Source organism: Panicum hallii, chromosome 2, assembly GCF_002211085.1.
Source record: "Panicum hallii strain FIL2 chromosome 2, PHallii_v3.1, whole genome shotgun sequence".
Lineage (NCBI taxonomy): Eukaryota > Viridiplantae > Streptophyta > Magnoliopsida > Poales > Poaceae > Panicum > Panicum hallii.
Window position 1 is genome coordinate 2,384,907 of NC_038043.1, and position 25,126 is coordinate 2,410,032.

The 25,126-nt window shown below is 42.2% G+C and overlaps 2 protein-coding genes across 5 annotated transcripts; both read right to left on the minus strand.

The window, feature by feature from the left end:
- Nucleotides 1-151: 151 nt before the first annotated feature.
- LOC112880065 (ubiquitin carboxyl-terminal hydrolase 12-like) lies at nucleotides 152-12,674 on the minus strand. Of its 2 annotated transcripts, none has more exons than XM_025944532.1 (32): nucleotides 12,445-12,674; nucleotides 12,072-12,141; nucleotides 11,127-11,274; nucleotides 10,885-11,042; nucleotides 10,489-10,754; nucleotides 10,191-10,409; nucleotides 9,983-10,091; nucleotides 9,788-9,903; nucleotides 8,862-8,960; nucleotides 7,314-7,423; nucleotides 7,065-7,139; nucleotides 6,839-6,917; nucleotides 6,614-6,760; nucleotides 6,460-6,540; nucleotides 6,236-6,355; nucleotides 5,718-5,840; nucleotides 4,940-5,017; nucleotides 4,508-4,596; nucleotides 4,300-4,408; nucleotides 4,072-4,140; nucleotides 3,875-3,985; nucleotides 3,461-3,516; nucleotides 3,199-3,376; nucleotides 3,005-3,106; nucleotides 2,859-2,930; nucleotides 2,691-2,756; nucleotides 2,477-2,542; nucleotides 2,301-2,384; nucleotides 1,552-1,668; nucleotides 923-997; nucleotides 748-831; nucleotides 152-650 (listed from the first exon to the last, which is right to left on the minus strand). In XM_025944532.1, exons 1-32 carry the CDS (start codon nucleotides 12,478-12,480, stop codon nucleotides 609-611), a joined length of 3,354 nt encoding a protein of 1,117 aa, XP_025800317.1. In that variant the 5' UTR covers nucleotides 12,481-12,674; the 3' UTR covers nucleotides 152-608. The 2 variants fall into 2 exon arrangements, with proteins under 2 accessions (XP_025800317.1, XP_025800316.1); XM_025944531.1 differs by having other exon boundaries at nucleotides 12,072-12,144.
- Nucleotides 12,675-15,299: 2,625 nt separating this feature from the next.
- LOC112880066 (pentatricopeptide repeat-containing protein At3g62890-like) lies at nucleotides 15,300-18,839 on the minus strand. 3 transcript variants are annotated; one of them, XM_025944536.1, is made up of 3 exons: nucleotides 16,566-18,839; nucleotides 15,726-15,842; nucleotides 15,300-15,593 (listed from the first exon to the last, which is right to left on the minus strand). In XM_025944536.1, exon 1 carries the CDS (start codon nucleotides 18,766-18,768, stop codon nucleotides 16,858-16,860), a length of 1,911 nt encoding a protein of 636 aa, XP_025800321.1. In that variant the 5' UTR covers nucleotides 18,769-18,839; the 3' UTR covers nucleotides 15,300-15,593; nucleotides 15,726-15,842; nucleotides 16,566-16,857. The 3 variants fall into 3 exon arrangements, with proteins under 3 accessions (XP_025800321.1, XP_025800320.1, XP_025800318.1); XM_025944535.1 differs by having other exon boundaries at nucleotides 16,259-18,839; XM_025944533.1 differs by having other exon boundaries at nucleotides 15,300-15,608; nucleotides 16,259-18,839.
- Between the last annotated feature and the right edge of the window lie 6,287 nt (nucleotides 18,840-25,126).

Here is a 25,126-nt window from a genome sequence, read left to right on the forward strand (position 1 = left end):
CAGTAGCATGCACATGGTAGCATCTGAGAAGAGCAGGGCCGCAGGCACCACCGCACCAGGCAGAGTAGGCAGATATTGGGACGGCATGTGCAAGTAGGCGCGCTTGCTGGCGCTGTCCCAAATCGTCAACAAGCACTTACAAGTACAAACATGCAAAAAGACGCAGAAATATATCATTGAGAATTACAAACATCGTGTGATTGTTAACGACTGAGGCTTTTACACTCCGCGACAATAATATACAGGACCAGTACCCATAACAGCTCCAGGCCTCCTAGTACCAACAACTGTTGAACAAAGTGATCGACTAAAAACGTTGGCTATTCGACTGTATAAAGTCACCTAACGGGAAATACCAGCTTATCTACTGAAAGACAATGGTTCGGTGGGGTCATCTCTGCACAACTTTATATATCTAGGGCAAAGCGGGGAAAGACGAGGAGATGCTGCCCCGATCATACTGAAAAAGCCTCCTCTGAAACTAGCTCAACAGCTCCGATGAAAACCTGAGCAACACGCCCCGACTATGGCACACTTTATTTCAAGCCAGCAATTTCAGCCCTTGCTTGGTATTGGGTGGTGGCTCATCGTTCAAATTCCTAACTTGCCTAGTTATAAATTTTTACAGGTCTCTCAAATGAATGCCGGTTCTGCACAATGAACACATGATAAACATTACAGACCCCCACAAATTGATTATGAAGTCAGAAGAAACGAGAAGCATTGGGAACAATGTGCTAGCAGTACCTGATTAACCGTGTGTGCCTTCCTAGGAGCTGTGTCTGGATGTTCCAGTCCAAGATACTGCTCCCAAGCTCCATACATGTTTCTCTGGATAGGGTTAAATAAGTCAAGCGAAAAAAGTTCAGATATTCGCAAAGATAAATAAAAGCTATAGGCAACAATTCTTCAGCAAATATACCTGAAATTTTGTAGCTACAATATCTGAATCTTCAAAATAGTCTGGACGGCCAAGTGAAATGTATGCAAATTTCCACTGTCAAATAATGAACATTGGTTACTACAGAATGTTAACAAGTAAATAAACACTGTAATCAATCAAACCTCTGTTAAATTCAAGTTGGCACTTGAGCTATCTGACTGTTCATGTAATTGAACATCTCTGACCAGATGGTTTTTCCAGGAACTAATAAATACTAGCCACAAGACACACTACTAGTAAGTAGTAACTGTGAAACAGTCGTGCGACAATTGAACCGCAGGTTGGATCAGAGTAACACTAATTCTGACTAGGTCAAAGATGGGTGAGTTGTGGAAAATAACCAGAAAGTAAGATAACACCTCTCAAGTCTTGCACCCTTGTATAATAGCAACATCTCACAAAGCTGTTAATGTCGATTATCATGTACAGAAAGTAGGCTTTCAGATTACCCTATTCTTGGTACTGTTTCTTAAGTTCCAACAAGTACAAGGACATCAACTTAGAAATGTAACTGGAGGTTCTACTGAATGTTTTAATGATTACTAAAAGGAGCTTTTTGAAGGGGGAAAAAGTGTGAGGCGCTAGTTAGACAGTGAGAGTGGCATTACCTTTGAGAAATCCTCATCTGGAACCTTAAGCTTTTTCTGTATACGTTCCTTGATAGAAGATAGGGTTTCGTCCTCACGAATAACCATAAAAAATGGCTCTCCGAAGTTCTGAACTTGCTGTTGACAATAAGACAAATATTCAGCATATCTTTTAACTATACAAACAAATATGCTATTAGAATTACTAAATAGCAGAACTGCCATCCATAACAGCAACTGGTATATGTGAATGAGATAAAAAAGATATCAAATAATAATAATAACCTTAAACAAAGAAAGAAAGCATTAGAGTAAGAGCAGTGACCATTAAAAAAGCTCGACCAACCTAGGACTAGGAGAATAAGGTGGCATTTTAAATAAGAAGAAACAGGCAGTAAAATTCAACGGACACCCACCAATTCTCCTAGTATTGACAATAAGATCTCAAAAAAAAGGCAATGTTATCAAAGAATAAAAAGGCAGCATCTGTTAAATATAACACAGACACTCTGACAAACTTTACAGCAGGTTACAAATCTATCTAAAAGTACATTTGAAGGCACAAGCAGAGTTTGGTGTGTGTGTTGGGGGGGGGGGGGGGGGGGGAGTTCTTTGAATGTCCGGTACTACTTGCAACTTGCTATACAATAACCAAACGAAATGCACCGATGGATTCTGGACCTTAAGATGTATTATTTTATATGTGCACAACGAAAAAAAATGTCTGCATTGCGGCATTCAGATGAATATTAGTAAAATTCCATCATTACCGTTTGGTTTTGAGTATCTTTTGTAAAATGATATACATGAATCAAGCGGTCAAAGGGACCAAGGTTTTTCTCCTCCTCTGGAACCTAAAAAGAGAAGGTAAAATAGCTACTGATAAATAGGAGAGAAATATAAACCAGCCAACACCAATATAGTTATGAAGCATGAAGTAGCATACCTCCTCTGCACGCAATGTCCAGTACTGATCATTAATGTTTTCTATCTTTTCATTTGGTGCAAAAACCTGCAGTAATCCCAAGTTAAATAAATAACAATAGCCTCTGAAATTTGTTAGTATTTGATGCATGTGTAATTAGCAAGGTACACATATAAAGCATACTGTGACAGAATTAAGTGCAACTAAGAAGCTATTAAACCAACACGGGTAGCACCTTGTATATCTTGTGATAAAAGACCTCAAGTAATCTTAGCTCAGCATTGGGATGAGACAACTCAACCTGATTGGATACAAGACAAAAAGTTAACCTAACAAATACAAAGGACTCCATAACCAGAGTATGTCGAATACAGACCACAAAATAAGGGATAATAATACATACCTTCGATTTGATATCGTTTAGCACATCGCCAACAGTGCTGTTCTTTGGCAATCTTATACTGTGAACTGACACCTGATAAAATATGCTTTAGGACTAGTAAACATACAACGATCAACTGCCCTTACTAAAGAGTCCAGGAGAATAACCTCATCTTTTGTGGCATGATGATAAGTAACTTTTAATGTCTTCAGCGCTTGTAATTCTGGAAGTGGTATGTCCAATACCTCATAGTACAAAATATCAGAAGTCTGATACATGAAAATCAACAATGTCATTCTCCAGTTTACTTGCATAGAGGTCAATTGTAGCATAGATAAAACAGAAAAAACAGTTTAGTGACCTGGTTATAGTGAATCAACATGTCCAGTAGACGTTCAACGCCTCTGTACTTTATTGGTTGAGGCTTAGGTTGTTGCGAATAACAATTATGTGATGTAAGTCGAATTTTCGATGGGTCATCCACTCCAAGTTTTTGAGCCACTTTTTCCACAACTTCATCATACGTGAAAATCTTTGACCTGTACACAAAAAAAAGAAAAGAAAAATATTTAGTAGCATACAGAATATCACAGTTTGCTAATCACAACATCCCACATTCTTACATCTCTAGACAAAAATCATCCTCCTTGGGCTTCTCCAGTGAACGGAAGTGGACCACCTAAATATTACAGCAGAATTTATAACATGAAAAAGGTAGTACAATCTACAATGTATGATGATGATGTCAAGATGTCACTCGCGGCCTCATCATCAAATAATAGAACAAACAGAACACAAAATATGGCAAGAAAAGTACAGGAGACACCATATATAACAATCACAGAGATGTTGTACAAAATGTTCTTTTCTTTTCTGTAGTGCAATTAATCATGAACTTGCTTAGTGTAAAGCAAATAGAAAAATCAAATTCCTTAGTGCAACATTTTCTTTTAGATCTTTCATGTACAATGCTGGGGCACTAAACCTCAAATAGCATGATACTCAGAATTCTAGCACCATGGGACACACTACATTACCTGTCGGTTACGTATATACACCAAAAAGGACGGGACATCAGGGAATCTATATCGGTCAGCACTATCTGGCTTTGGAGATTTTTGAAAACAAATTATGTCCCCATCTTCAAGCTGTGAACACAAAAGAGTCCAGGTAAGACAGCATATCAGGAACAAGTACAATATTAAGTTAAAAACAACCTGGCACTGGGCATTACCTGGCAAGATCGAAACAGAAGCCTGTTATCAATGTATTCACACATCACATTGGGCTCAAACTTAATTTCCTAATGTTGATGAAAGAAAAAAGGTATATTAAGATACCAAAATGTTATAAGCGAACTACATAAATATCATCAGGAAATAAACAGCAAGATAATGAAACAGAATGATGTGCATACTACATAAACATCAGCAGTGTAGGCTTTCATAAGAAAGAGATTAACCTCATAAAGTTCAATATCATCGTCTTGTGAAAAACCCGCTAACATCCTTAACTTTGGCAGAATGTCCTGTGGTCTTCCTGAAGCCTTTACAAAGAGCCTACCAACATACCTGAACAATCCATTCAGCAGAAGAGTAAATATCCAACCAAAAAATCAAGTATTGAGTATATGACACAGACAGTACTGAGTTGGAAAGTATGGAAAGTACCGCAGCTCTTCCTTTTCAGGGTCATAGAGTTTGAAGAAAAGAAATATATCTTCTCTTGTCTTCTCTGGAAGAGGAAGGGGCTTAAGGTCCTATATCACCCGCAAAAAAATTTAATAACATATTTTCAGTTTCAAACCATATGAACAGATTGCTGAAATAAAAGCTTAAAATTGTAGGCCTGTTTGGTTCATATATAACAATGCTTAAGTGAGCCACATTACTCTATGCTTAACTTGCCAACAGTGAAACGACTAAAATTAGTGCCAGTCATCCTTGCCTCTTTCCACAAGTCTTTGTGCCTATTATGTGTGAAGAGGCTAAGCTGGAAACAAGTTTGGCATGCCTAACTTATGACTAGCAAGGAAAGACTACTCCAGTATGATCAAACTTGCCCAAGGAATAAATAAAAGCTCATAGGGAAGAAGCTATTACCAGTCCAAGTTCAACTTCCAAGAACAATTTCAGTTCAGCGTTGTGGGCCTTGTTCACCAGTTCCTTTAACTGCCCAACCTATATAAAATGCTCTCATTTAAAACTGGCATGTAACATGTTCACTTACATGAAAAACTAGTACACAACTCAAACATATCCTAAAGACTGATGAAAAGGCAAAGAAGCATCAGCACAACAATAAATCTCACGGTACAATAAAATCTTAAGGATTTTACAATGGGTAGAAAAGAATTAAAGTATCTTCATTTCAATGTGAATTCTTAATGTTGCAGTCTGAGTGGTAAAAAAATATCTGAAAAATTAACTCTCCCACTACATATACTGATGTGTGTTAGGCAGTCGAACAAAAATACAATTTCAATGACTGATGATACATGAGCACTGGTCAAGTGAAGTTTTTCAACCATAAGTGACTCAACAAGATATTAGGGTATCTGAGCTGAATGCATGATATCTATTAAATAGTAATCAAACTTAGAAAATCAGAAACTTCACATTCAAAAGAAGCATACATCTACAAAGACAAACATAAGCATAATCCATGTTCCAAATTAGTATGGATTATGCACTTTTCCAAATGTTACACAACTGGTGTAAAAAGAACAGGGTAACGAACTGGAGATGATACGTATCTACAAATCTATTCTGTTAGTCAAATTGCTTGACAGAGTGCAGCACAATATATATGCATAAACAAAGAATTAACTATGCCTAGGCATCCTTTAGTCCAATTAAATATGTAATAAAATCATCTTACAGTGTGCGCTTCGTCTTGAGGAGACAATGGTCGGTTGGGCCGGTAAGTATGGTTTTGCCGCTTGGCCCACAGCCAAAATCGTTGAAACTGTGTTGGAATACCAAACTCCTTCGCTACCTCCTCCTGTAAAGCATTTCATATGCGTTATCAGTATGTCAACTATGAAATTCTATTTTAAGCAAGGAAAAGTTTAGGTCATTCTAGCAGCAGTGCACATGAATCACACATAGATTCATTAGATCATCTATAGGCCTTAACCAACCATCAAATAATTCCTTAAGCTGTAAAAGGAGACAGCAAAAACAAACAATTATTGCACCATTTCAAGCCTCTGTGCACTTCTTAAATCTTGAACTATGGGCATCAGTTGGTCTACCGGAGATAAAGTTAAGTGTGCTTTTAATCTAAAAGTAATGTGTGGAATCACTAGTAGCCTACTTGAGTTCTTGAGTAACAACCAGCAAATTGACTCCTCTGATAGGAATATGCCAAGATACACCATCAGATCATGTGATTACCTTGAATTGAGTAAAGGTCATCTGCTTTTGGATACGGAAGCTTGGAACTTTATCATGATCAACAAGATCAAAATATATGTCTTTCCCTATCTGAGCTTTTAAGTCATCATCCCTCGCAACCTATATATAACAGGAATCCGTGTAAGATAACTAGGCGGAAAAGACAGAAAGATGCTGAAGCTTGGATAACTCATGCCATATGCAAAGAAGGTTGACTAAAACACCTTGATGATGGTATAGAGGTGTGCCTCAGCTTTCTCTTTTTTCCTGCGCTCCTTCTCTTCACGGTCTTTTTCCAATCTAATCTGAGAGCAGATGGACGTATTAGAGCCTACAAAAGAAGAAACCCTGAAACTCAAATCTTAGGGTAGAGCTTACACGAAGATGCTCCGCTATGTCTTTCTCATCCACATTACATATAATTTTGTCCTTGTCACTTTCACGAATGTACACAAGCATATATGCATTTGAATATTTGGTAAACTTGAAAGGAGTGTTGTTTAAGCCAGGATTTGTCTGAGGTAGCTGCAAAACGAAATTGATCAGCTCAGTGTTTATAAGATACTGAATATAAGAATTGTAGCCTCAGAAATTGCAACATACCTCCTCCTCACCGCCATATTGCTCTTCCAGTGCCTTCTTTGCATCTTCCTTTGTTACACGCTCATCATCAAACTTGAACCTAGAAAATTTTAGCTCAGTGAGTACTTAGCATGAACAAACAACTAGTCATCAAAGAAGTATGTGCAAGATGATCATAAGAGTGTATTAATTTTGTATAGGATCGTAGCCAAATATTCCTTTGTAAGAAAACAGAAAGTGGACCTACCATTGATCAGAAAGAGTAGGTCGTATGAAAGCATAATAATGTCCACCATGAACACCACCGCTATGGACAAGAACACTGTAAGAGAATAACTTTGATGAGCTGCATTGATATAAAAATAATAACAGAAATGCATCATCACGAAAACACCCTTTAAGTTTAACTAGACAATCTAGCATTTCCAACTACTGAGATTTGAAATATTAATGCATGCAAGTAAACAGAAAATCATTTGAAAGATATCTCCCTGACCTGTGAAGGGTGTAAAGATTCCGCACATTCCTGTCAGCATCAGGTGATAAATATTTTCCATTATCTCTATCAAGATCCAACTGAAGTGGGAACTCATACCGATCGTTAATCTGTGATTCACAACAGATGGTAAGCATCCTTAAAAGGCTACCAATTAAATTATGGAAGGATAAACGTCGCAGAGTCACAACTCACAATAAAGTTAGAGCCTTTAGGAATTTCAGCGCATATAAACACATTTTTGTTTGTGCATTTGAGCATATAAACAAAAAACCAAGATAAGTAATATGTTCACATGCAGAAGAAAAAAAAAGGAAACTGTATAATCACATGTGATGAGTGTAGGTAATTACAAGTATACAATCATAAAGTTGTTTTGCACTGCGTGCATATCATCATATGTTAGTGCATATTTTCGCAACTTACATGACCTACCATGTTCTGCGTCTATGAACTTCAAGAAATTTTCTATCCTTTTTCCCTTTTGGGGGCTCTTGCTGGGTAGCCTACTCAAACTTGCTTGTAAGAGAAGGCTTTTTTATGTATTTGAAATGTGAAAAATGCACTTTCTGTATAGTACATATCATGAACAATTGAACATAAATTCAGTATTGCATTTTCTAAAAGGGAAATGGCATTAGAATAAGTCATATTATCGCAGCTTCAGTTTGAAGCGCATCACTTGTCAATGTCATCCCAATCACCCAATGTAACAGCCTGATGCATTCATTAGTATTTAATCAGCACAGATTTTTCCAGCTAAAATTGACTAGCAGAATTTTTATCGATCATCATAGAAGATATCATTGTTACTAAAAAATGACAGCATATTCAGGGTAGTTAGTGTAGAACATTATTGAAAAAAGACATGTATATGGCAGCCTATTTTTGACCAAAACAATTCGAAATAGCTTCATCCAGTATGTAGCTTGGAATCAATATTAATCATAAAAAAACGCCAAAATTGTCCTCAGTCCGAAAAAAAATCAAAACACATAAATTAGGTCACTACACATGCAGTATTTCAGTTCATGTTTAGAGCATCTCCAACCATGAGTCCTATATTTGGATCCTATAATTTGTATTAGGGACATATTTGATGTGTTTAGGGCCCAAAAAAAAGCTTATACTCCAACAGCGGGGTCTCAAATCATGTCATTTACAACTAATTGGGGAAAGATTGGAGCGGAGGCATTGGGGAAAAGAAGTCTCTGTCAGTTAGATTTCGTGGCAAAAGGGAGATAGGACCCAACCAATTGAGTCCTATATCTAGGACCCGGGAGACTGAGTACTAAATTGATTTGCTAGTTTTTTGTAAAATAGGACTCCTGTTGGAGGCTATTTTTTTCTCTTAAGCCCTAAATTTCAAGATAGGACCCAATTTAGGACTCCTATTGGAGATGCTCTTAGTGCCTCAAGATTTCTGCTTAAGCTAAGAATACATATTGCCATATATAATCATGTTCAACTGAAAAGCTCTAAACTTCTGAAATACTGAAAAGCAAATAAATTGATAAATAAGAAAAACTAGTTATCACTGATACAAACCTTCACCATTGTATCACGCATGAAATCATATTCAAAACGTTTTAGCTGAAGTTGCAAAACAGGAGGGAAGTCAATGAAAAGAACTCCTTTCTTTGCATCCTGAAACAAGAGAAGAGTTTCTTCTAAAAACCCATACACAAATAAATGATAAATCAGGCTTTTTTAGTTGCCTTGTCAGATATTCGCAGACCCGGTTACTTAAATGTATTATGGATTAAGCTTATAAAAATAAATAAATAAATAAGGGTGGATTACTTTAGGAACTGATCAACTAGACGGGTGGGAGGTGTGAGCGTACATAGAAACAACCCAGGTTTAAGGTCCTCATCAACTCGAATCTGGGTGTCTATTTCTTCTTATTTAGAATGCCACATAGTTCCTCCTAGGTTGGTCGAGTTTTTTTTTACGTTGAGAATTTCAGGGATTCTTATGGAGCCAGTGTGCATACACTCTAAAATTATGCAAAGGGGTGCATAAGAGGGTCACAGAAATCAATTAACATGATAACCGTCTTCAACCCAACAAGACCAAGAAACAAGTCAAAGAAAGTGATATGATTATACTACCCCAGAAATCGAGTCACACTGGATAATGTTATATGGCATGTCATGACTGGCTAGAAACATTACACAGTAAGCTTGAGGATCCACAAGGTGGCCCCCATTCAATTAACTAACTGCTTTGTATTTCCATTTTCAATGTCCACTTCTACACCTGAGATGCATCTTACCACAAAATGTTTAACCTTCATATAAATACGGATTGAATGAATTGTGTTTTTAAGTTGAGCAGCATTAACCGAGGTTTTTTAAGAATGAAATTTGTCCTTACCTAAGCAACTCTATTTAGATTCCAACTGTTAAATAAAGGCAAGAATAGTTAGGCTTATCTTGCGGTTTAACTACCACAAACTCCATACAACTAACCTGAAGGCCATGCTGTTCGGCATGATACTTGTTGTCACCTTCCAGACGCTCCACCTCAACGTACTTATCAAATGAAGCATAGACATCCTGACAACCTTTGACATCAAGCTGGAGATCTGCAATGGAATATACAACTAGGTTAAACAACAGTCAAGTCTAAACTTTGCCACTCATGTAAATAACATCGCCACTTGCCATAGAAGGATTCTTTTCTTGTTGATTTGAAATCCACATTGATACACTCGATGTAATTCATGTGGTGCCCTTCAAACAATTGTTGTATTGTGCCCTCCACAACAGTTCCCTTGAATCAACATTTTACAAGCATAATTCAGTCAGAGCTACAACAGTTCAGTAGACAACACCGAAGGATATAAAAGGAAAGACCTTACAGACGTCAAACCTTCATCTTATCTTCCAACTTCTCAGAAAGAACTCTATTTAACTCTTGAACATCATGCTGCATAAATGAATCATGCATGTCCCACCCGAATGATTTTGTGAGCTCCTTCGTAGAGACACTGCTGTCGTTATACTGCAACTTATAGAACAGTGACTGCAGAGCTAACGGAATGCTTCCCGAGGGCATATCATTTTCAGTTGTGGGCATGTGATAAACAGCCTGATAAAAATATATCTAGTTAGCTCTATCCGAACAGGTTGACCAGAAGAGCAACCATATGCGAATTTCTCACTTGTACCTTTCTGAAATACGGGATGTGGTACAGCGTCTGTAGAAGAGAATTCATGTAGCAAGTAGCACCTTGATTTTTGAGACCAACATAACCAGTTTCCTTTTTAGAGTCATAACTCCAATAATCAACAACTTTACACACAGCAACCTCAGCTTCCACTATACAAGTATCATTTACAAGATAACCTCTACTGGGGTTGTAGAGTTCACCCAACGGCATAAATGAAGTGAAACCCCAATCACTTTCTCGAGCAGAGAACTGATGTTGTGTTTCTGCAGGGATCAAAAGTTAGTTAACTAAGTTTGTTGCTTAAGTTTGTTACTGAAGCCTCAAAGTGTAGAATGCGATCACCATCTTGAGAAATACTAGGGAAAAAAGTGAAGGCACGATTAAAGGATGTACCTTTTCTTATTGTAAACTTGTTGTGGATTTGATTAACCACAGAGAGGCTGAACTGTGCATATCTAGTCCATCCATAGGGCAAGACTCCAGAATCGGCCACATCCAAATACATAGACAAGAATTCAACATTATTTCCTCGTGGGAAAATCAAAATTCGCCTGCAAAACAGAAAGGATGCCATCAATTATACAAAAAATAGAACATACTAATTCAGAGGAAACTGGCAAGCAGTCTGCAATTACCACTTGTAGCCTCCGACAACAAAAACTTCGGAGTAGAGCTTCTTTGTGCTAACTCTTGATAGATTCTCAATGGTCCAAGTAAATCTCGAGATTGGTGGATCCTCTATCTGTTGGTTTTCCACAGTAGCAGCTGGCTCAGCAGGCACAACTGGCATCATGAAAAAAGAAAACATAAGTAGCTGATAAACTCAAATGCTAGATCGGATAACAAAACCAGCAAATAAAAAGAACAAAGTGGTCCTAAGTTGATGGTGAATAAAAGCCAAAATCGTTTTTCACAAAGAACAAGTAGAAAGCAGCCAAAACAGTTTCAAAACTGCAATAGTAATGGAAAATACAGCCCCCAATAATTAGAGAAAAAATCATATTATTGTGATTTTGCCCACAAAAATGCAACTATACCCGATCCTGCATTACTGTATAGCCAAAAAAAAAACTTAAACCAGCATAAAAGTATCAGATATGCAAGCACGTGCACACCGGCACAGTTTTAACAAAACTTAACTCCTCAGGAATAGTAATTAGTAGTACCCGCAAATACGATACATAAGCTATGAATGAATATATACACACTAAAAAGAACAGATTGCAGAAAACATTAAGATTAAAAATTCAACAGCAATACCAAATTATAGAACAAGCCAAAAGTCAATCATGATGCATAATGAATATTATATACAGCAATAACTCTGGCCACAGCACTAATAGCAGGAGCACCATTCGGCACAAGAGATAAAAAAAAATCATGGTATAGAGCAGCAGTAACACCAAGAGCTGAGAAGAAGATAAAATGATCATAGCAAATAAGAGACATCAAAATGCAGCTCATCTAGACAGTTGGTCTGAGTATCTACACACTACAGGTCACAGAACATCCACTAACTAGCTGTCAACCCATATAGCACATAATGACGTGAAGTATTCGCGAGAAAGGATCAATCTAACCTTCCATTGGCTGCGTTCCGTTGGGCAGCTCCTGGTGCGGCACGAGCACCTCCTCTTCCTCCTGTTGTTGCTGCTGCGAGGGGAAAAAACACGAGAGAGGCGCATCTCAGATCCATTGCTCCATCCCTCAGGGAAGCCATCAAAACCCCAAACCCTAGAATTCCGTACGCGGGCGGGGAGGGCGCGCCCAGCCCTACACGCCACGCCAGAACCCCGGCCCCGAGACCAACCCAGGGACCTAGGGCGAGGGCGCGCGCCCCGCCCGACGGCCGCGACGCGCGCGGCCTGATGCGGCCGGCGGGGCCCCGCGCGAGAGGAGGTGACGAAGGAACGGGGAGCGGGGGCGTATCTGGCCCCCCTCGCGCACGCTTACCTCAGCTGGCGGCGGGGGCGGCGGCGAGGTCGTCATGGCCGGAGGGACGCGCGCGGCGCGGACCGGTGGGCGGGGAGGGATGGGACGGGAGGAGGCGCGGGGTCGCCGGCGGCGATGTGGGGGCCCACCCGGAAGTGGGTTACGGGGGGCGGTGGGGGAGGTGGAGATCGCAAGGGGCTGGGGAGGTGGAGGAGAGAGAAAGGGAGAGGGGAGGAGAGAGAGAGGTTTTGGACCCGTGGAAAGTTCCAGGCCTTGAGCGGAGGCTTGCGGGGCAAGGACGGTGCGCGGGTGGACGGCTGAGATCGAGGGCTGTGGAGGGATGGACGGTCGAGATATTATGGGCTCGACGCGGCGGGGGGGCTAGTAGAGCGAGGAGAGCGAGAGAGGGACCCCGCTCCGACAGGTCGTAGCTTTCGCTTCGCTTCACCTAGGCCGCCGGGGGATTCCGTTTCATACTCCAGCAGGGATACGGATAGACGATGCGCGATGTGCCGATGTGTGAGGTAATCGTGGTCGTGGCGGGTGGGTTGCTACGCGTGTTTGCCGAAACGAACTTTCATCGGGATCCTCTTTAAAATGGGTTTTCAATTTCGAGTTATTATCATCTAATGATTCAATATGTAAGTTAGATGGAATTATCATCTAACCATTCCAGATCATCAATAAAATTGAAAGATGTAACTGTATTATATTACTAGCAAATATGCACATACGTTGCAACATAAATCACGACACACCTCCACCCTAATAAGTGATAACTTGATTTTTTCTCTATAATTGTGAGAGTAAAGTCCATTTGACCCTCTTAACTTTAACTTGTGATCAAGTTTGAAAAAACTCCCTAAACTCTAAAACCATATAACTATACCCTCTAACTCTAAATACCGGACAAATTATCCTCAAATTAATTCAAAGCGGTTTATGAAGTAGTTCTGGCAGGTGTGGTTTTCCTTTTCACTTACACGTGGTCCCCAGCTGTCATCAACCACTTCTTGCCTTCTCTCTCTCTCTCCATTCTCCACCATCTCAAGATGATGTTTCTAGCATATGATTCACTCTGCTTCGTATCACAACTTATAGCAGTTTGATCATTAAAACTCACATGAGCAGTTTGATTCGATAGTTGGAAAATAATAATAGATCAACATGTCAAATTATAATCTAGCGAAGGAAGTAGATCAATGCCACTATCCTGTGTACTCTCACTCAAACGTTTGTTGACAGAATCAGCTTATTGAGCTCATGCTCATCCTCAAGGAGATGACAACACGTAAGAGAATGGTTGAGGAGAACCTGAAATTGATCCTTGCGGTCTGGAGATTGAACTAAACCAAGCAATTTGAGGCGAGGTGATCTAGCTTGAAGAGGTAGGAATTCACGATACAAGCAGGACACCATTACACAGCTGCAAACGGCGTTGGTGCTTCCCTTAGTTGTGTTCGTGTTTTCAACGGGGATCAACAACCTCGACGATCGGCAGGCTGCGAGGCAAGGATGTCGTGAATGATCTAAGCCAGGATGGTGAGAGGTTTTATTTTCTAATTAGAAGCAACGATGCCGAGGAAAATAAGGAACACGCCGTAGGTTATGACGGATGGACGTGCAGGCCTAGCTGCCGCGACACCAAGCAGGTGCCAGTGGATTTTAGAGACAAGGGAGTCGAGAAGATATCCGTTTTGTTCTTTTCTTTTTAGGCGCACAAAAAGAGATCGTGTTTTTTCTGATTCTAGTCCTGACTAATTTTACATGGTTTTGGACTTTCGGTTCTTCAACACTAGGTCCACCTGTGAATTATACACATGATGGACCAAAAGTCAACGTACCGTAAAAACGGTCCGCTTTTTTAGAAATAGATAAAGATAAAGATAAAGATAAAAATTTACAGTATAGTTGATGCTAGTTGCTAGTATCGTGATTCCATGACCAGCGGTATGGAAGAAAGTTCTACCAGTTTAAAGCCGATGTGTGAGCAATGAGTATCTTCAAAGTATATCTACAAATTGTCAAAAGGTGTGTTTAAGTGCCTCCACATATCATGATGTATGAGCAATGTATATGAAATATAGTAGAACCAATGAGCTCGTGACACTTTTTTTTCTAAACACGGTATAGATGATGGACGCATGTGCTCATATAGGTACGTTCACTCGTCCCTTTGGACGCCCACCCGCCCACCCAACTCCTAAGAGAGAGCACCTTTCAGAGATTGTGCCCCATGAGCTGAACTTATTTGGTTTTCTAAATATCTTGTTGTAGTCGGATGTAAGTATAATATGCTTGTTAGATTGAATTGAATTTTACATAATCTACTCCTTTAATTCTAAATTGTAGGTAAATAATATATCTAGATACAAAGAAAAAATATACATCTAAATTTAACAAAATGACCTATAATTTGGATTTGGAACAGAGAGAGTATATAGAAAATTTATATAATTTCTTGAGGTAGGGCTAACCAACTCTAAAAGTTCTTCCTATAAAAAAACTCTAAAGTTTTTGGAGCTAGAGTTGTGCCAACGGACCCTAAGACTCGCTTCTATTCAATGTCGTATTTTTTTTTCAGAAAAAATGGTCGTTGGATTTGAGTGGTTTTGATCACGTGGTGAGGTTAAAGTTGCTAGAATAGTGGACAGTTTTTCTGTCACCCTTCTCACTAAATTCTCTCCTTTTATCTATCTGCTTGCTAGCGTCGCACGTGCTCACCTAGAACACTGGTAGCCAGACCTGCCGCATCCTGCGCAACACATCGATTGGATGTGTCCGGGAGGGATTGAGGGTGGAAAGTAGTTCATTTCCCCTCTAGTTTGTATATATATGGAAGAGACACTCGTTTTAAAGCCATGGAACAGAAAACATCTTGATATTGCCTATGCTAGTTTGCATTCCTTGTTCCTAGGTAAATTCAGAAGCACCTACCCAATTAAGAGCTGCTGGAGAAACACAGAAATATAATTTCTCAAAGGAAAGGGAAAAAAACAAACATTTCGCCCGGCAGGAAACCTCAGCTCCCTCAAGATTATAACCAATATCAAATCCATATAAGTGAGAATCTATGTCACTTGTGTTGATCCATCATATATAGAGCACAGCTGGTCAAAGTGAACACTTGTCTGTGTCGATGATTTCTTGCTCAGCTTCTGCTGAAGGTGCTGCAAACAGCAATTCTGGGAACATGAGTAGGTCAAATAAATCTGATTGCAACACAATGGTAAGGACAAAAGGATGGTTCAAAGGGTAATTCACAAACTATAACTATTAGGAGTCTATGATATGTTCAGTACCTCTGCTTCTCCTATGAGGCCTTTTCGAGCAATGCCAGCAGTGATAATCTCTTCAAGAACACTTCCATGCTCTAGCAGCGAATCAAGAAGAATACCAGATACACAGCCAAAATCGACCTGAAAAATAAACATCTGGTTATGAAAAACAATACATTTTGCTAATGGGTAACTAGGGATCAGTCGAAATTTACTAGCGTGGTGGCAAGCAGCTCATTGATGTGTCAGGCACCCAGACTAAAAAATCAAATCTTTGTAGAACAAGGTTCATAATCTTTTAACGGCTCAGTTACATTCAAAACCTTTACAGTTAACTCAAAGAAACAGCTCTATGCAAGGATGTTTAGATCATGTACATGATACTCAACTTATTGCAATTAGAAGATCAATGTGTTAACATGGGCAGCTCAACTCTAGATATCATGGAAAGGTAATGGGAGAACTAACTACCGGCAGGTGGGATCAAAATCCTAGGAGGCATGTTTGGTTAACTGAGAGCTGATTTATGTATTATTCAAGTTGATTTTTAACAGCACCTGCCCTATCTCAGAATCATCGTTGCTTTCCAGCAAATATTCCCTTGCTTATCCTTCATCACTAGGTGGCAGTATAATTTATGCAAGGATGACATGCGGTCTGTGGATGGTCAAACACTCAGACCCTCAATATGTGTAAAAGTCGCACTGCTTTCAAGATGTTCCTTTGATGTATCCATAGAAATGACCCAACTTCATCACACATTTTTGAACCGTTGTCTTGAGTATTACCATAAAAGATAAAGCACATTGCGAACCTTTGCCAAATGGGGGGTATTGTTAAATCTTAAATCATCAATTCACTTACAAAAACACAGCTTCTTGATATTTGTGTTCAGCTGCTTGAAATTATTATTGAACCAGATCATGCCTCTCGATGAAGAATTCTGAACAGCATAAGCTTGCTTGCTTAAACTGTCAGCTGTAAGCTACTACAATAAAACTTCTTGCTCCACTAAGTATATTTTTACCACATATTAGATCATATCTAGCTTCTCCTTGTGATCCTAACATTAGCCACTTGCTGATTTCCCCCATTTCTTCAGAGGCTGCAGCTGGTCCTAACATCAGTTATAGTCCAGAACAGATTGAATGATTAATCACCAATAATCATGGCAAGAACACTTCCCATCTTTCATATGATGAAACCTACTACCATCCCTCACAATAATTTCCCTGCTAAAAACCTTTGTCACCATCTTGCTGAATTCATGACAATCACCACACACACTAAGGTTCTTGACAATACGGATTGGGCTGCCAGCTTCAACAACAATGAACCCGTAAGCAATTGCGAGTCGCTCGCTGTGCACCTTAATGGCATGAACCTTCTCTTCATGCCCGATGTCATGCAATACTGATGACACGTCTGGTACATACCCTGCCTCAGCCAACCTTCTGTCAATCATGCCAAGCATGTTATATATCTGTACAGAATCCTTGTGATCCATGTCCCCAACTAGAAACCTGTGCACGATTCCATGTGCCTCCATCATGCTCCAGCCAGCTGACTTGTTGGTGCCACGATTAGACATTAATTTCCTAACCTTCCTGACTTCATCCCATTTCTTTGCTGTCGCATATATACTTGCAAGGAGGACATAGTGTCCATCATGAGCAGGCTCCAGTTCAATTAGCTTATTACCGACAGTTATGCCCAAATCCACAAGGCCATGTCTCTTGCAGCCTGATAGTATTGTGCCCCAGAGAACTGGGTCAGGTGCAATGCGCATCCCTTCGATCAATTCAACGGCTTCCTGAACAAGACCAGCGCGGCTCAGAAGATCAACCATGCATCCATAATGCTCCATCTCTGACTCAATACCGTATTTCTGTGACATCAGCCTGAAATACCGCCGTCCTTTATCAACAAGCCCAGTGCGGCTGCAGGCATTCAGCACCCCCACAAATGTGATGCTTGTCGGGCAAAACCCCTCAGTGACAAACTTCTCAAAGAGCTCAACTGCGTCATGCCCCAGTCCATGAGCAGCAAGTCCGCAGATCATGGAGTTCCAAGCAAACACATCCCTCTTCGGCATGGCATCGAAAACTTCCCTTGCTGCTGCTATGCTTCCGCACTTGGAATACATATCCACCAGTGCAGCGCCAACATTCACGCTCACTGGCATTCCTGCTCTCTTGACCATCTCATGCACAAACCTCCCTTGCTCAAGCAGCCCCAGCTGTGCAGCTGCCGACAGTGCCGTCACTATAGCTGCCTCATTTGCCTTCACCCCATGCACCACCATGTTCCTGAAAATTCCCAGTGCCACCTCCAGATCCCCTTCCTTCACATACCCACCCACCACAGTGCTCCAAGAAACCTCATCCCTCACTGGCATTGCATCGAACACCTCTCGCGCATACCCCACCATGCCCGCTCGCACATAGCCAGCAAGGACGGCATTCCACGTCACCACGTCCCGCACGAGCGGTAGCTCGTCGAACACCCTCCTCATCGCCGCCACGTCACCGCAGACGCCGTAGAAGTGGATCAGCGCGTTCCGCACGTAGAGGTCGTCCGCGGCGCCAGCCTTCATGGCCAGCGCGTGCACGTGGGAGCCCAGGAAGTGGGAGGCGGAGGCGCCCACGGTGTGGCCCGCGTCAAGGTAGTTGGAGAGCGAGGCGAGGAGGAAGGTGAAGGAGTGGGGGTTGCGGCGCGGGAGGCGCGGGAAGAGGCTGAGCGGGAGCGGGTGCGGGAGCACGCGGAGGAGGTGGTTGGACGCGAAGGCGGAGGTGGAGCTGGAGCCACGGAAGAGGGAGAGCGGGTAGGAGTAGGAGGCGTCGGAGCCGCCGGGCGGGAGGCGCGGGAGGGCGGCGAGGAGCTGCGGGAGGGCGCGCGCGGTGGCGAGGCCGAGGACGGCGAGGCGGGCGTGCGCCTGCAGGACGTGGCGGAGCGCGGGGCGCGGCGGCAGGAGCGCACCCAGGAGCTGCCTCGCGTCGGCGGCGGGGTTGGCCTGGAAAGTTGGGGCGCGCCGGGCGGCCGGAGGCGGCGGCGTTTCGAGCTGCATGGAGGCGGCGAGCCGGCGACGGCGCCAGCCACCGAATGCCCATGAATCGGGCCGGGTGGGAAGTCGTTCCCCGTTTCCCATGGGCCAGGGACTGTTCTGGCCCAACCATGGTCAATGGCCCGTAGCCTCGTGGGCCTTATCACGCTGGACCCAAACATAAAGGAAGGTATGCTACCAGTCAGTTGGGCCTCCAACAAATCTCACGGCCTCGCCACCTGTTTTATGGAATTTTTTTTGAAAAAAGGTTAAAAAAATTAAATTCGAAAAGGGTGCCTGAAAGGACCTCAAGATGCCTAGAGGGGGGGTGAATAGGCTAATCTGCAACTTAAAACACTTTCAACACGGTTAGCAACACAGGAATCCGGATACTCCGGATATATGTCCGGATACTCCGGATATAGAGTCCGGAGTTTCCGGATATAGTGTCCGGACTATCCGGGTATGAAAAAACGTGCTACTAATCACTGTTGTAGATGCTGTAAATTGGATCAGGTAAATTTAGATGAACTAGGGGTACCTCTAAAGTGTTTCTCACCAGTTTTCTTTCTCGTGAGACTTGTACAAAAATAGATCGGCCTCAAACCCTAAAAGGTTAGTCTCACAAGCAAATAATCAAGAGTATGAGGTAGAAATATGAGATTGACACAGAATTTGTTTCCCGAAGTTCACTCCCAAAGGAGCTACGTCTCCGTTGAGGAAGAATTCAAGAGACGGTGCTCAAGAACTCCTATGCTCCTCTCCCAAGGGTGAGACCAACGCTCAAACCCTAGGGTCACTTACTATGAATTCCTCGGAGAGGAAAGAAGATTACAAACCAGCTGTGATGCTCACAAAACAATCATGCAATCACAAGCGACGCCTAGCCGTCTAGGAGCTTGAAGCTCCAAGAGTAACAAACTAGGATCCACGGGCTAGACTTGGTTTGATGTGCTCAAAAGATGAAATCAAGGCTTACTTGCACAATCTTAGCTCTTGCAACAATCTCACTTCAAACCCCAATGAAAATCACTCAAGAATGAAGCAAATGGGGAGTGAGAGGGCTCTTTTTAGGCTTTCTGCAAGTCTGGTCGTAAAATGAGCAAGAGAGAGAGAGTGAGAGGGGGTATGGAGGTATTTATACCCCCTCTCCCAGAAACTAGCCGTTGGGAGAGCGGTACCCGGAAACTCCGGGTATATGTCCGGATACTCCGGACATAGGGGTCCGGAGACTCCGGACCAAACTTGTTTTGCAGACCGGTAACAGTAACCCGGACACTCCGGGTATACGTCCGGATACTCCGGACCTTCTGTCCGGACATTCCGGACTAGTACCCGGACACTCCGGGTTTGTCACAGAATTTCGCATTTAAGTCCCTTTTTGAGTGTTGAGATGGTTTCTTATAATTTTTGTGGGTTCTCTTGAGCACAACTACCATGTCTACACTAGTGGATCACAGTTCCCCTTGATAGTACGGCGTTCCTATACTCAATTTCAAAAATAAAATCTAGTCTTTAAGAACACTTGAGGACGCCGCTTTTCATATCCTTTTTGAGGGTTCACGCTTCTCAAAAAGCTTTGCTTAGTCACCATTAGCACCTGCACACATGCTTAATAACACGATTAAATATACATGTGCTTTGTCATATATCACCAAAACCCACTTAGGGGCCTAGATATCTTTCAATCTCCCCCTTTTTGGTGATTGATGACAACCCACATGTATCTCATTTGATAACAAAAAAAATATAATCTTAAGCATGTAAAGAGCTCCCCCTTAATGTATGCCATGAATTTGAATTTCAAATTGACTTCTCTAAAGTCAAGATTGGCATATTTAGAAGAGGACATAGAAACTCTTTATACATTCTACAGTGGGGTGAGCATGTGTGTGCTGAAAAGTGTGTGATGCAAAAGTCATGTCATATAATCAGGAAACACTAGTGTTTGATCAAGATAACCCGGAGACTCCGGGTTCCGATCCGGAGACTCCGGACCAGTCCGGAGTATCCGGAGGAATATCCGGAGTATCCGGACCATCAGGACAGAACACAGAAAAATAACATTGCATCATAATCAAATTAAGATCACACTATCAGCTCATCCTTAAAAATAAACTGCAAACTAGTAGACCACAGAGTAGCACACATTACAAAGTTCCCCACACCACATAGTCCTTACATGAGAATTGTTCAAAAGACACGCATAAAGTTGATACAAAGCCCAAATGAGTACATAAATGGTATTTTCACTCCCCCTTTGTCATCAAGTGCCAAAAAGGAGATGAAAACAGGCAAGAAGAGCTTCTACTCATCATCATCTTGGGCATCCTCATCGGAGGTATCCTCATCTTCATCCGAATCGGGGATCTCGCGGTAGTTTGGAGGTGCTTCTTCCTCGGTCTCTTCCTCTTCATCAAAAATCTCTTGGCCACGAGGAGGAGAGCGACGGGATCGTGTAGGGGCACGGGTGCGCTGACGTGGGCGAGGAAGAGGAGCATGAGCAGCAGCAGTGGCGGCCTCATCCGCAGCATCCCATTCGGCAAATGGGTCATCAAACTCGGGCAACTCATGATATGGATCCGCCGGAAGCCCCAAGTGACTCTTAATCTCAATAATGTCACGGCGGTTTTCATTAATCTCGTGAGTTGCAGTCTTGCACATGCAGAAAATGCTCTTAAGAGCTCTCTTGATGAATGAATCATGATGACCACGACGAGAGGAAGATGGACCCGCATAAGATGGAGCTGGATCAAACCTTGGGTTCCTTGTTGCACCGGCATGAAGAGGAGGGGCATGTGGTGCATCACTGGATCGAGGACGAAGATGTAGGGCAGCGTGTTTGCAATCCTTGGGAAAGGTGACCTTGGTGACCCTCTCAATCATATACATAATGTAAGGAGCAGATGGTAGAAACTTTTGGGGATCATTCATCGTCCTCCTTAACTCATTCCAAATGAAATCCATAATGGAGAAAGGTCGCCCACCTGGCATGACACGGGCAAGGAGATTGCAAGCAAAGTACCTAAGAGCAGTGGCATCACCATCCTTAGCATCAATGGTGGCACGAAAGAATTGGTTCATGGTGTAGTAGAATGGTTGAAGAGTGCTTGCATTGCCGGCTTCCGCTAGAATAGGGTTGTAGAAAATAGCCGGTAATTGACTTGGCTTTAACTGATGTTCCACATGAATGGGATCCCTCTTCTCATCCTCTGAGCCAAGTCCAAGGAGTCTAGAGAATGTCATGTAGTCAACTCCATATTTCACTCCCTCGGTAGTCCAAAAGAAGGCAATTTGCCTTGCGTCATAAAATAAAGAGGAGTGAAATTGAGCAAGAATCTCTTCATTCCAATCATACCGAAAGCCCATGATGTCATAAAGACCAAATTCCTTGCACTTTGCAATAGCTTGATTGAAGAATGGGTCATTCATCTTCTCAAAATAATCCCAATCAACATACTTGCAAGGAACAATAGGAGCTTTGCCCTTGCGCATGACAACAGAGGAGTAGAAATCTTGATGCAACTGACACCAAAATCTCCTTTCCAAATTTTCAGCCTTCTCATACTTGTAAACATCCTCCTTGCGTGCATCCGTAAGAGCCACAGTCTGCTTGAAATAGTTCCGTCCCATTGAAACAGTGAACTCGGTGAGAATTTGAGGACGGTGAAGCTTTGGGCACCTTGGATATGTACGTTGATCTTGTGGATATTCAACTTGAAGACGAGGAGGAGTGCGAGGGCAGATTTCCCAAGCAATTCCCCGTCTCGATGGATTAGCCCGAGAAGGAGGAGGCGCTGCCATACTCGGCATCATGTAAGGAGCTTGACGAGGTGGACGGGCTTGTGAGCTGCTTCCTGCAGGCTCTTTGCCCGGACGGTGACGAGGACGAAGTTCTCGTGGAGGAGGACTAGGAGGAGAAACTTCCTCCTCTTGGATTTGAGGATCATGACGGCGTTTTTGCCGTCTCTGACCGGAAGAAGCCTGTGCACGCTCACGTCCCATAGCCTGGATATAGGATATATCGATTAGGAACAGCTAGACGAAATAGGAATGAGACAGATAGGCTGAAACTCTAGAATCCGGAGAGTCCGGAAATATGTCCGGATACTCCGGACAGTCCGGAGTATCCGGACAGCAAATCCGGAGTCTCCGGGCATCGACATGGAAACCCTACTTTCATGAAATCTAGAGATTTGCCCATGGGATTTGAATGAAATTTGGGGCACAAGCTGCTGCACATGAGGGAAGATAATGCCCCAAAGGATATCTAGTTTTGACCACTACATTGAGAGATCGGGCGATTTGAAGTTTGAATACCTTAATGAAGAGGAAAGCGCGGGAAACTCCAAATCCAAAGCGTTCCCCGGAGATTCCGGACGAGATGAAGCACTCCCTTCAACGATTCGCAAACCTTACGCGAAAAGATGGTGGAAATCTCCCCTTGGGCGAGTGGGAGACAGAGGAGAGGAGGAGAGGCGCGGTGGAGGTGAAAAATAAGAGATAGAACGGTTTTGACCGACCCCCCCGCGGTATATATCAGATGGTTTTACCATCCAGAGTATCCGGACGTATGTCCGGAGTATCCGGATATCCGGAGTATCCGGACGTACGACCGGAGTATCCGGCTCCCCCTAAAACTGTGAAGGATTCCAAAGAGAATAAAAATTCTGATAGAAGAGATCTAGTGATGTGAGAGGCTTACTTAACTTGAGACTAGCCAGCAATCAACAATGGGAACAATAGTCTCAAGCAAGTAAGAAGAGATTCAAATTACTTTTAAAATCACACTCCTACTAATTCTAGTATATTTTTCAAAATAATTTCTCTACAGCACTCAAACATGTGCATGATCTCAAACTAGGTTACGAGAATCCAAAATATTTAGCTCACTCCTCAAGGTACAAAACCTTTGCTCATCAAGTGGTTTAGTGAAGATATCGGCTAGTTGTTTATCGGTGCTCACATGACTTAAAACGATATCTCCTTTGGCTTCATGGTCTCTCAAGAAATGGTGCCTTATGTCAATATGTTTGGTTCTTGAGTGGTTAACAGGATTGTTCGCTAGCTTGATTGCACTCTCATTGTCACACAAGAGTGGAATCTTGCTAAACTTACAACCAAAGTCTCTCAAGGTGGATTTCATCCAAAGTAATTGTGCACAACAAGCACCTGCAGCAACATATTCGGCTTCGGCAGTTGATAAGGCAACGGAATTTTGTTTCTTGGAACTCCAAGACACAAGGGACCGGCCAAGAAATTGACAAGTCCCCGATGTACTCTTCCTATCTACTTTGCAACCAGCATAATCCGAATCGGAGTAGCCAAGTAGATTGAAAGTGGAGCCCTTGGGATACCACAAGCCAAGGTATGGAGTGAAAACTAAATATCTTAGAATTCTTTTAACAGCCATAAGATGACATTCCTTAGGATTAGCTTGAAACCTTGCACACATGCACACACTAAGCATGATATCGGGCCTAGATGCACAAAGATAAAGAAGGGATCCAATCATGGAGCGATATACCTTTTGATCTACAGCCTTCCCATCTTCATTTAGATCGAGATGTCCATTAGTCGGCATGGGTGTCTTGATAGGCTTGGCATTCTCCATGTCAAACTTTTTCAACATATCCTTGGTATACTTGGTTTGACAAATAAAGGTTCCTTCCTTGAGTTGCTTGATTTGAAAGCCAAGAAAGAATGTCAACTCCCCCATCATGGACATCTCGAATCTCTTTGTCATGATCCTACTAAAATCCTCGCACCAAGATTGATTAGTAGAACCAAATATAATGTCATCGATATATATTTGGCACACAAAAATTTCTTTGTCAACTTTGCGAGTGAAAAGAGTAGGATCGGCTTTGCCTATCTCAAAGCCTTTCCTTAAGAGAAAGTCCTTAAGGCATTCATACCATGCTCTAGGAGCTTGCTTAAGCCCGTAGAGCGCCTTATGGAGCTTGTAGACGTGATTAGGCAGCTGGGGATCTTCAAAACCCGGTGGTTGCTCAACATATACCAATTCGGAGATTGGTCCATTAAGAAAAGCACTCTTCACATCCATTTGGTATAGCTTGAAATCATGGTGAGTTGCAAAGGCAAGCAAGATTCGAATTGACTCAAGCCTAGCTACGGGTGCATAAGTCTCAACAAAATCCAAACCTTCGATTTGAGTGAAGCCTTGAGCAACCAACCTTGCCTTGTTTCTTGTTACCACGCCATGTTCATCTTGTTTGTTTCGAAAGACCCACTTTGTCCCAATGACATTTTGCTTGGGTCTTTCTACCAAGGACCAGACTTCATTCCGTGTGAAGTTGTTCAACTCTTCTTGCATGGCCATCACCCAATCCGGATCATCCAGAGCTTCTTCAACCTTAAG